This window comes from Eutrigla gurnardus (genome assembly GCF_963514095.1).
Source record: "Eutrigla gurnardus genome assembly, chromosome: 17".
Taxonomy (NCBI): domain Eukaryota; kingdom Metazoa; phylum Chordata; class Actinopteri; order Perciformes; family Triglidae; genus Eutrigla; species Eutrigla gurnardus.
This window is the reverse complement of record NC_139928.1, coordinates 16,669,906-16,682,158: the sequence shown is the minus strand read 5'-3', so window position 1 is coordinate 16,682,158 and position 12,253 is coordinate 16,669,906. Positions and strand designations below refer to the sequence as shown.

The window sequence follows — 12,253 nt, the reverse complement described above, 5'->3', positions numbered from 1 at the left end:
GGCTTTAGCTACTCAGTCGCATTTTTGTTATTTATTTATTACCATATCTACAATTACAACAGTTGTTGGCAAAGAAACAATTCTCAAAGAGGAACAAAATCAGAAAAATAACAATCTTACTAACGAAAAAAAGTGCATAAGTTACATATTAAACATAAAATAAAGGTAGACAGTGAGTTCAAAATGAATGAACTATAAGCAGGAAACTATTGAATGTGTTTGCGTAATGAAAAGTTTCTATGTGTGTGTATATAGGGAGAGAAACCAGCCACGGTGGTTGATAAAGTACCATTTATGCACTCGGCAGATGTAGCAGAGCCGTCTAACAGCTAACATCTGGCACAGTTCAACTAAAACGAAACGTGTCGTCGAGCTAAACAGATTGGACAAAGTCTCCGAGCTAACGTTCGGCTGTAGCCTCTCATAAGAAGTTGAATGCCGGAGACCGTTAAACGTGCCTTTACGTCGATACAAATGTGTTTCAAGACGCTCTGCTGGTCTTTAAACACACCACACCCAGAAGCATTCGGTCTGATAGCGGGTTAATTAGCCAACATGTAAAAGTGGAGTGGTTGACAGCAAAGCTAAGTGGACAGTCACACCGCACACACACACACACACGACAGCGGTTCTCTCGGCTCATTTTTCCGCGTGTCGTCTTATCTTCCGGTCCGACGTGAAACACCGTAGTGAGTGCTCATGTGTATTTAACAGCACATTAGACAACGTGTAATGTTACCTGTGTGGTGATAATGTATCAGTTTTGTTGACATGTCAAGTTCCCTGCTCTGCTCCTAGGATTTTCTGCTGCCGCAAATATCGCGAGATTTCGGCGGCGCTGACTGGCTACGGTAAATGGTGAAGTAGAAGTGCCACCAAAACATATCATTTTTAGGATTTAATTCGATTTATTTATTTATTATTAAAAATGAAGAAATTCTAATCCACACAATCTAAATAGTATATAATTCGAGATTAAATATTACCCTTGTTCTTATTTTGATTACTTGACCACCTCTCTCCAATGTTTCGAGCCTAATGGCATTACGGTAAAGCAAAGCGCACTGCAAATTCTGCTCGGGCTATTTAGGGTAATAGCGCCCTGTGCTGGTCTACTCATATATAACAGCCAAGTCTCACACATCTGACTTCATCAGCCTTCAGGGCAATTTACGCCACATGATTGCTTCTCATGGGTCATTATAACTTTTTTTAGTCGGCTAAGTCTAATTCAACTTCAACCCATAAATGTCTATGTTGTCTATTCTGTGTTAAATTAAATCCCTCAATGCAGCCATCCATCCATTCATTACTTAGCCTATACAGTACAGCTGTACTTGGATTATTTCGAGTGATCAGAATTTAAATTCATTTGAAATATGAGAGGTGTCAGAAATAGACATTTCTCTGTGCCAGGCTGCTTCCATGCGCTCTGTCGTTGCAGTAGAATTACAGCTCTGACTTACAGAGACTGGAAATAAGAGCTTTATTGAAAAAAGAAAGGCTTTGCCTTCAGGCTTGAGTGGGGCTGAAAAAGTAGATTATGATGCCTATTACTTAATTTACATTATTCATTCAGATTTGGGGTTACGGGCTGGAATTCAATTTCCTTCTATCTGGAACACATTTGGTGTAATAATAACCTGTAGTCATTTCTTTTCACTTATCTTTCTTAGAAGAAAATAAAAAAAACATTATCTGCAACATGCAAAATGTAAAAACACTGTCAAGTTCACTCGAATCCCCGCAACTTCTTAATTGCAGAAGGAGTGCTGGTTAGTTTGCCAGGAAGAATGAGCATTCAATCCCCATCTGCCATAAAAACAGACCAACTGATGCATACAAATTTGGAAATGAGTTTCTCCACAATCATCCAGCCTGTATTCTTATTGTGTTTAATTGGGACGAGAGAGTATTGAAGGTGAGTGGCAGGAGGGGCAGGTTCACTGATTCACTGATATGAATTGCTTTCCCTGCTCTGCTTCTGAATTATACATTTGACATTGACACGAGAAAAAAAAAAAAGTCTCAGGGGTTTGGACCTTGGAAATGAGAGGCCAAGACAGCAGGAGCTTGACGGAGAGAGAGGTGGTTGCAATGGAAGTGAACGGAAGAAGAGAAGCAGAGAATTAAATTAAATTAAAAAAAAAAAGAGACTTGGAGAGCAAAAGGTAAAAATGAGAACATGCCTTGTGAGGAAACACAATCTGTGTAATAATTATTAGCTGAGGGGGTATCAGGACTAAAATGGATTATCTAGCCACGTGGTGCATTACTCATGCTTTAATTAAATACGCACTGATCTTGTCCCTCTAGGGCTAAGTTCACAGGGAGAGAGGAGGGTGTACAATGGCCTGCTCGAAAGGCAGCGGCATGCAAAGTCCATTCGGCGGCTCACAGCAACATTCACTTCTGAAAATCTCTTTCATACTTCTGGTATGAGGAACAAGGGATGAAGTGTATAGTGGAAGGACGAGCATATGGGTTGGCGTGCATATACACTGTATACATGTGTATTTTGACGTTGCCTTAATGCACTAAGGACAGGGTTGTTTGATGATAACAGGATTGAGCTGTCAGCTCAATCCCCTGTTGTCCCCAAAATTAGAGCAGTGGCTTGCTGCCATTGGTGTGTGTGTGTGTGTGTGTGTGTGTGTGTGTGTGTGTGTGTGTCTGTGTTACTTTCATCCATATAAATGAATTCTATAGTTAATATATTTTAGTTGCCAGCTTAATACTGATCTATGTGATTTGAATTAAGCACCTTGTCGTACCAATAGAAGACATAAATAGACAGTATTTTCTCAAGAGTTTCCCAATGAGGGAATAATAAAGTATTATATCCATCGGTAACAGGTGCACCTGATGAGTCGGCGTCTCCTCGTGTCTGATGATTAAGTAATACCTTCATTTCTTAGTTAATGAATAGTGTCTTTAGTTATACTATAACCATAACTAAGGCAGTCAATAACTGAAGTCCATCTCCTTGTACAAACAGGCAGCTGTAGTTGTAGCTGGGCAGTCATGTGTTCCATCATGTTTGATTTCTTTATTTTATTTTTTGTAGCCGTTCAAATCAAATATACTGCACTGAAGCATCCATCAACATATGCAATTTGCTGCACCAGAGAATACGTTTTATGTTGTTTTATGTTATGATGTCACCACAAGAGAGCGCCCCCTGACATTCTGCGCCCTCCACGACGGCCCATGTGACTATGCCAAGTTACAGCTGGGAAGGGTGGTGCTAATTTTATACAGTTTTATTAACTGTGATATTTTAATCTATCTCTGAAGTTACTCAATCATCCATAACAACTGTAGACATTTTCAAAATAAAACACTTAAAGTAAGTGGGTTCCGGCCAGCTGCGGCAGTTATTAATGACGATATTCATGATTAATGATGATATTTATGATGCCCTTGACCGTGCGGCTGTGGCTCAGGACACACAGATCTCTCGTTGCAGGAAGCGGCCGAGAGAAGGAGGTCAACCTCAAACAAGCCGTAAAACACTTCAGTGTCAGTGACATGTCAGACGCCCCTGGAACCCCAACATGGCCTTCATGGTCCATAAAAAATGACACAAACGGGCTCAAGGTCAAGGAGGTGGGAGGCTGTTAACAGGGATAAACATGGCCCTCAAGACAATGGATCCGTTTATGAGCTTGTTGCCCAGCAACAGAGGAGCTGGCGTCGGCAGTGAAGGGTTAAATGACTACGGTGCTTCATCATGGAGGATTTTATGACATTGTAAATTAGACTTTGAAAGCAAGACCCATAAGTATTTGAAAAGGAATCCTTTATTGGATAATTCATTTCACCTTATAAGTGTACAAAGGCAGTGGAGAGATTCTTCCCTAAAATATTACTTTATTCTCATGAAAAATGACTTTATTGCCAGAGAACACAGACATGTGGGGCACGAGCTATTAAAGTTTTAATTGATTAATGCATAATTGAGGTACAAATACATATTTAAAAAGGTTACTTCTCCAAACAAAAGAGGACAGAAGAGTAAATGTACAGAATACCCGAGAGCCTCACTGCATTATAATCCATAATTATTTGAATTGTCACCCGTCGACTGAATTTAGTGTTTGCATTTACAAATATTTGTCCACCAGAAAATCACCAGAAAATTATTTGACACTCAAAAAAAATCATATGAAATGAACATTTAGTTTATACAGTTCATTGGGATTAAAACTTCACACAGGGGGAAAGGATCATTCATTGAAGAAGCAAGCCTTCAGGCACATGCTTCGTTGTCATTGTAAATATTTCTTTGGGAATGGGAGGCACAGACTTATGTCTTTGGCATTCGTGTCACAGTAAAAGCAAAAAGTCCTCAGGCACCTCAGCAGTGCAGACGTTACCGTAGTTACAGCCGAGCTGGGCCTTATTCCAGGCAGGTTGCTACAGCTTGGGCTCCTCACACAGGGAACATCCAGGCTTCAGGTCGGCCTGCCTCTCCATCTGAATCGTGATAGCGTGGAAGTTGTAGGAGGAGAAACAGGCCTGTGTTATTTCCCTCAGGACGGTCTGAGCGTCCGCTGTTTCGTCTGTGGAGAGGAGAGGAAGACGAACGGGAAAATATCAGGAAACAAATGCTAGTCATTTTGTGTGTTTACACTGTAATTCTTCAGCGCATCAGTGTAGGATAAAAGAAGAGAACAAAGCCCAGAGACCAGTGGCTAAAAGTAACCAAGTACTTTAGTACTTTAGTACTTTGCAGTACTCAGATTTTCAACTTAAAAAAACAATCAAACATATAGTCCATATATGTCCACTGACTGTGTTTTGACTCCTTCATGATGAGGGACTACTCACAACTGGCAGCCACTTTTAAAAAGTGAATACGGTTAAATGGTGCAGACATCTGCCAGGCAGTTTCTCACCTATGGCTACGTGTGCTGTCAGTATAGCCTGGTTCATGGTGAGGGCCCAGATGTGAAGGTTGTGGACCGCCTTCACCCCCTTGACCGCTAGCACATCATCCCGCACCACGCCGTAGTTCATCCCCATCGGAATGCCTGAGTCGTAGAAGGAAAAGTTTGAAAAAATGTGTTGTTTTTAAAAAAAAAATGAGTTAGAAACACTGTACGCTCCTTCAATTCAATTCAATATAGTGTCATATCACAACAGACGTCATCTCAGGACACTTAACACATTGAGCAGGACTAGAATACGCTAGAATACGAGTCAATACAATTTCAAAGTCCCAACATCACCATCTTTGTTTTGGGATTGAGAGTCTCACCTTCCATCAGGACAATAAGAATATCCCTCAAGATGGTGAAGGTGGTGCACAAGACAAATATGGAGAACAGGAAGGTGCAGATGGGGTCAGCGATCTTATACTCTGGCTGAAAGAAACAAACGACGCGGAAATCGTTTAATTAACTTAACATTTCTTATGCAGGATAAGCTCGTCGTGTTTGCAGTAATCGTTGGAAGATCTTTGAACATTCTGCAGACGGACACAAAGTTGTGTTGTTTGACATATCTCAAGGGTGAGCACTGAGCACTGAGCAATGCAGAGAGGTGGAAGGTTGGAAGCTATCAAATAATGCAGGAATTAATAACTGGGAGATCCAGTACTTTATGCTGCTGCAGGTAAATTAAAAACATTGGCTAATTGAAGGCTTAATATTCTCATGTCTCACTTATTGGCTCATTTCATGACAATTTTTTTTTAAACCCTTATGATGAGCAGACAGGTTATGTTCAAATATTTAATCAAGGGAGGATCTGACTATATTTAAGCTTCCGAGACGACAACATATGCCGTTGTTTGCACTGTTAGCACTGTTAGCTATGAGTCGCCGCCTTGGGCGCCACCATGTTTGAGAGCCATAAAATGTTCCCGATCTCATATATTGAACAATTCGACAGGTGGAACGTGATGTCTTATAGTTTATTGACCCAAAAATGTATTTCACACATGCTCTAAACGTGCTCCAGAACAAGGTCTCTATATTTATGCCTAGATTCAATTATTTTAAGTGTTGACGGAGCAGCTACAGTGTTAGCATAGCCTACCTCCAATCGATCTAAACTCCATTCAGAAAACAAACATTTTAAAAGTTACTTGCTTATCATCGAGCAGACAGACCTAACAAAGCATGACTTTGGACTTTTTTGTCATCAGTATGTAGTTTTGTCCGTTTTTGCAAATAAATCACAACATTCGAGTGAATTTCGCTTTCTTCGCACTTTGTGTACAATTACAGAGACCGAACCTTGAAGAAGATAATGATGGCGCTGACAAACACGCTGATACTCTGGAGAAGATCTCCCAACACGTGGACAAACGCCGCCCGCACACTGGCGTTGTTCTGCTGTGCTCTCTTTCCTGAAAAAAGAAAAAAGCAGTTCAGTAAGACCCATGCGCTAAATATAATCACACATTGGATATTATAATCCATTACATGTTCCATTATAATCCATACTAACTAATGACTTGGACGCTGGGAACATACCATGAGCATCCCCGTTTTGCTCCACATCTGCAACCTGATTGTGTTCACTTCCGTTATTGTGGGTGTGGCCGTGGCCGGGTGAGGTGAGACCCTCGTGGCCGTGGCCGTGGCCGGGTGAGGTGAGACCCCCTTGGCCAGGTGAGGTAAGACCCCCGTTGCTGTGGCTGTGGCCGGGTGAGCTGAGACCCCCGTGGCTGTGGCCGTGGCCGGACTGGTGGAGGATGGCGGCCATGCTTTTGAGAGAACAAAAAAAAAGGATTTTCAAAGTAGGAATCTAATCAGCGCTTAGAGTCCATGAAAGTAGATTTAGTATCGCCCTCCCCTCTCCAGTATTAATGACAACCGAGTGTGTTTTTTAACTCACAAAATATTAGCCAACACGGCACAACCAGAGGTAATGAGCATGATAGTGCCTTCAATAGTGTAGTCATTGTCGATGATCCGCATCACGGCCAGGTAAACCAACACTCCCGTTACCAGCCAGATGGTGAAAATGGACAGCAGAGCACCCAGAATCTCTGCATGGGAGAACAGAGGAGGAGGAAAATGAATCAGGAGAGACCCAACAAGAACCGTGGTCAAATACGGCCTGGAAGATGCTCGTGATGAAAGAAGAACCTGAAAGTTGCATGAAACTGAAGTCAAATGAGGTGAAAAGCTTCAGGGAAACCGTCCACATCCGTTTGAAAATTAGGAGGAAGACCAACTTTATGGCTCAGCTGTCATTATCACACCAAACTAACACTTCACAGTTTGTTTAGTAAAATCTTAGGAGTACAAGATTAAATTTAATCTCCATATGATTCATTCACGTCAGTCACACAGTCGACTGTCCAAACGTCTGATTGTAGATATGCATTAAGTGAACTTTCTTTAAAGTGGCATTCAACACTCCAGAGTTTAGTTGATTTTTTCGAGTTTTGGGAGTCTTTAACCCTAACCCCCTAACCCTAACCCTAACCCTAACCCTGGTCTACAAGCCAACTCTGGTTTGATTTTATGCCAACCACCTGAAGCGGCCCAGATAAATATCTTGTGGGCATAATTTGTTTAACTAGCAGTCTAGCAGACTGCGTCCCTATTTAATAGACGGTTTCCTCCAGCCTGTATGCATGTGTGCGTGCGTGTGTGTGCGTGTGTGTGTGTGTGTGTGTGTGTGTGTGTGTGTGTGTGTGTGTGAGATGGTGAGAATGACCTCAGCAGGAACGTTATAGCTATAAGCGTAGCGAACCAGTTTGAACACTTTAACACCAGCCCAACCCTACAACACACTTCAACACTTAAAGCTCATTTAACCTTTGACCTGCAAAATCTAATTTGTTTATCCTCGAGTCCAGGTGGACATTCGTGCCAAATTTGGAGGAATTCTCTTCATGGGGTTCCAGAAATATCACGTCCACCATGAACCGGACAGACACCGTAAAAACATAATGCCTCCGAGCAGAGCTGATAAAGGTAAACACCGTACCTGCACGATGCCAGCCATAGTTGAGCTTGTGTGTGGCCGGTCTGGAGGAGAGCCAGAGGGACAACAGGCTGATGAGGAAGCTGATGAAGTCTACGAGCAGGTGGGCAGCGTCTGTCATCACAGCAAGACTGCCTGCAAAATACCCACCTGAGAAAGGAGAGACAATAAGTCAATATCAATATTAGGCGTTTGTTGTGCTGAAATGCTAGATTGATACATGTGTCGGTACAAAAACACGTAAAGATGCAGAGATTCTTTTAAAGTCTGACATGTGATTCCAATTTTTGACGATGACAAATATAACTATTAACTATTAATCACCTGTTGCACCTGTGACTCTTAGCTTCCAATTGTTTTGCACTTTTGGGGTCTCTTTTATTGTATCAATTATCATTGTTTCTTTGCTACCTTGCTATTGCTATGTATTTTCTCGCCTGTTTGGATTGATTGCTTTGTAATGTTTCCTGACCAGGACATCCTTGGAAAAGAGATGGTAAAATCTCAATGGATCCTTCCTGGATAAATAAAGGTTAAAAAAAATAAAATAAAAAAACTGACAGCAAGGCTCCAGACTTACTTTTTTTTAACATCGATCCTGAAATGATATCAACTGCCCCAAAGTCAATGTAAACCTTAAATCTTATCCTTTTACTTTGTTATTTTCATCTATAGTGGTTATTTGCACTAAAACAGACAATTCATTCCGAAACAATTATATTTTCACTGAGACTACCCAAGGGCCTGGGCTGCACAAGATTTCTGCCTAAAAGCCTATTAAGGCAGTTTTTTTCTCGCCACTGTCGCTGTAACGCTTGCCCCTGGGTGATGTTGGGAAATTGTGTTGACTATGGAAATGTTGAGCATATTCTAGTCCTGCTCAATGTGTTAAGTGTCCTGAGATGACTTCTGTCATGATTTGACACTACAAATAAAATTGAATTGAATTGAATTGAAAAAACGTTCTTTTATTTGATTAAATATCACTTTTGGTAATATTATTTTTAATGTGGCCTAGTGAAAGGTTGTTAAACAGGTTATAATTCCCTCTCTCCATCTATTTTCTGTTCAAAACTTTTCTTCAAAACTACTGGAGGTTATAAGTAAGTTCTGCCAAAAACTACATTTTGAAATATTAAATTTGACCACATAAGAATTTACCCTCACCAAATAGTCAATTTACTGCCAAGAGCTGAAAGGCACGATAAAATGGATTTTATTTTTTAATATTTTTCTTTTAAATTGTCACGTACTTGGTAGCAATGCTAGCATTTGTTATCAGTACAAACTCAACCTTTGAAAAGCAGCAATAAAAGTTCAGGAGTCACAACTAAAATTAAGTTAAATAAATAAAAGTAAAAAATAAAATAGAAATTAATTAAATGGACTTCTGTCATGATTTGACACTATAAAGAAAATTGAATTGAATTGAATTGAAAAAAACGTTCTTTTATTTGATTAAATATCACTTTTAGTAATACTATTTTAATGCGGCCTAGTGAAAGGTAATTAAACAGGTTATAATTCCCTCTCTCATATCTATTTTATGTTATATGAAAACTTTTCTTCAAAACTACTGGTTATAAGTAAGTTCTGCCAAAAACTAAATTTTGAAATGTTAAATTTGATTAGGGTGTTATAATTTACCCTCACCAAATAGTCAATTTACTGCCAATAGCTGGAAGGCACGATAAAATGGAGTCACTTTCATGGACAATTTTTTTTTTCATATATATATATATTTTTGAATTGTCATGTACTTGGTAGCAATGCAAGCATTCGTTACCAGTAATGTCAGCGCAAACTCAACGTTTGAAAAGCAGCAATAAAAGTTCAGGAGTCACAAATAAAATAAAGTAAAATAAAATAAATGAATTAAGAGCATAATTTGTAAAGGATCAAAATTGTTATAAATAAGAGCTAATAAATCCGGTTTTATAGTCTGAAAACGCATCAGATTTACACTGATTATGGAAAAAGAAAATAGCTACAGAACGATGAATCAGGGATGAAGCATTAAAGAAAAAAGAGAAAAACTGGCCGACTCACCAAGGATTTCACCGATCATGAAAACCAGGCAGATGAAGGAGGCCACATACAACCTCCTCCTGGCGGCCCTCTTCTCTCGTACACGGTCCTCCTGTGCTCGGCTGTTGTCATGACAATGCTTGATGCCACCTGTGCCGTCTCTCTGCAACGTCTTTAGGCTGGGAATGCTGGTGGTACGTCAAAAATCACAATGCAAATGCAGTTAAACATTTGTTTTGATAACTGATTTACTGTTTTAAATAAATACATACTATATATATATGATCCACATACTGGCTTAAGAAACTAACTGTGCTTCATGGCAACACAAATTAACCAGCTGCTGATGGATGGCCACTATCCAGGATGACACAACGAAGATCCAGGAGCACATAAGGCCCCATGATGACCTGTGAAGTGAATATCTCAGACAGCAGAAGCCCGAGGATGAAGAGGAGGAAGAGAGGGGGAACCAGCAACACAGTCTCATCCCTAGATCCGCAGATCCAGACTGATAAACTGGTGATGGTTAACCAACCAGACATGGTAGTGATGGACAAACACCAGACAAGCAACGGCAACATCAGGGAGAAGGAGTATGAAAAGCTAAAATAGTACCATGGGCAAAAAGGGGAGCTAGAAACTTGGAGAATAAAGGCATCGGTGGGAATCAACAGGATCAACATCCTAGATTTTTGTCCAGAAGAGTGCAGTCCTAGGAACAGCCGAGATACTGAAGGGCCCTCAGGTTCCCAGGCCTCTGGTAGAGGATCCAAACTTGAAGATAGCCAGTGGGGAAGGAGTGGGGAATTTTTATCCAAATATGTGGTAACCAGTTTTAATGAGGTATGGATGACATGTGGTAATTACACATTAGTTATAGTCAGAGGGTTGTCATTTGTAATTGGAATGTATAATCATTAGAACTTGTCTCTGGTGCGTCTGCACATTATGCAAAGTGCTTGATTTTATTAGTACATTGCAATAACCTTATTTTAACTTATTTGGTGAGTATACGTGCGTCTCCCGTTTTTGTCCCCGTTTTGGAGCCGGGCTATGATGACTCGGGACTCATCAAATTCTTCATTTTTTTGGGGCCGTAATAATGTGCCAGGTCATTTATGGTAGTGCAACTATCCCCATTTCTGTCAGGTCCGTGGCAAGCAGCTTTGATAGGGTACAAATGAAATGTTTAATTGTTGCCGCTGAAGGTGGAGTTTGTAATTTGTGAATGGAATGTATAATAAAGTAGAACTCGGGGTGCAGTTCTATTATTTGCCTTTACCCACTTCGTGATCACATCCATATAAACAACAACATTTATCAAAAACAGCAATATGTCAAGTCAAGTCAAGTCATCAAACAAAAAGTAAATATTTTGTAAAAGCACCAATGGTCAACCCTATAATATAGTCACAATATCAATATAGAAGCATTTGGTCAAAAATAGATTTTCCCCATATAGCCCAGGCCTACTTTCAGTATATTTTGTTAATAAATGCTTATTTACTTATTTTCCACTCCTCATGCTTATCAAGCCGGTTCTTCAACATGCCTTCTATTTTTGATGTTTTTACAGTTTTATGTGCACTATAGCTGTGAGTGGATTTTAAAGGTATGATGGATTTGTGTTAGCTAAGGAAAGTGTTTTAAATGTCTGAAAAAAAAGGTCAGCCAACCAACCAAGTCTGTGTTAGAAGACACATGGATTATCTAATAACCATCTAAGGCTTAGCGTTCTCTGCTCTCAACACCTTCAGGGCCTTTCCTCTCCACAGTCTACAGTAGTTGCACCAATGATCATACCAGGAGACTAAGTTCCGTGTGGACAAACAGCCCAAGAATAAAAGGAACGTGAGCAAAGAATGCCATTAGGCCTCCAGGCAATTGAATTTTTTACGATTTATATCACAAAATGTGTTCAGATTAACGTATGGATAAATAGATAGATATATAAAAAAAAAAAACTATTGGTAAACTGACAATTACATTTTTCTTCTTTTATTTCAACTTGACTTACAGTATAGCACAAATTAAAAAAAGTTTACCTTTCCAGATTGGTGTATGAGGTCCCCACGTCTGTCACCAGGACCATCTTTTCTGGGTCCTTCCTTTTAAAAATTCCTGACATCCTTGAAAACATCAGAATTCAGAATTAAAAAAAGAAAAAAGAAAAAAAAACCTCTAATAGCAAATTCGAGGGAAAGCTGCTGTAATGTTCCTCCAAACGTAATTCCTATAAATTGAAGTTGTGTCTTCCCTCGACCAGGATGAA

General features: G+C 40.0%; 2 protein-coding genes across 2 annotated transcripts in view; both read right to left on the bottom strand.

Moving 5' to 3' along the window:
• Window positions 1-844, bottom strand: part of med30 (mediator complex subunit 30) — a 30,640-nt gene extending 29,796 nt beyond the window's left edge. The window contains exon 1 of the mRNA XM_084032765.1: window positions 740-844. The gene's annotated coding sequence lies outside the window, so the exon portion shown is untranslated. The remainder of the gene's footprint in view (window positions 1-739) is intronic.
• Window positions 845-4,408: 3,564 nt separating this feature from the next.
• slc30a8 (solute carrier family 30 member 8) lies at window positions 4,409-12,092 on the bottom strand. Its single transcript, XM_084031906.1, has 9 exons — window positions 12,027-12,092; window positions 10,000-10,166; window positions 7,954-8,100; window positions 6,850-7,003; window positions 6,612-6,718; window positions 6,246-6,358; window positions 5,264-5,369; window positions 4,902-5,036; window positions 4,409-4,565 (listed from the first exon to the last, which is right to left on the bottom strand). The coding sequence occupies exons 1-9, from the start codon at window positions 12,071-12,073 to the stop codon at window positions 4,420-4,422; spliced, it is 1,122 nt and encodes a 373-aa protein (XP_083888032.1). The 5' UTR covers window positions 12,074-12,092; the 3' UTR covers window positions 4,409-4,419.
• Window positions 12,093-12,253: the final 161 nt, after the last annotated feature.

Coding starts and splice junctions, on each gene's coding strand:
- slc30a8 (XM_084031906.1), bottom strand. CDS start 12,073: ATGGTCCTGGTGACAGACGTGGGGACCTCATACACCAATCTGGAAAG. Junction 8,101..9,999: donor CATGATCGGTGAAATCCTTG/GTGAGTCGGCCA, acceptor CTCCTTTCTCAG/GTGGGTATTTTGCAGGCAGT. Junction 5,037..5,263: donor TCTTATTGTCCTGATGGAAG/GTGAGACTCTCA, acceptor TCTACGACTCAG/GCATTCCGATGGGGATGAAC.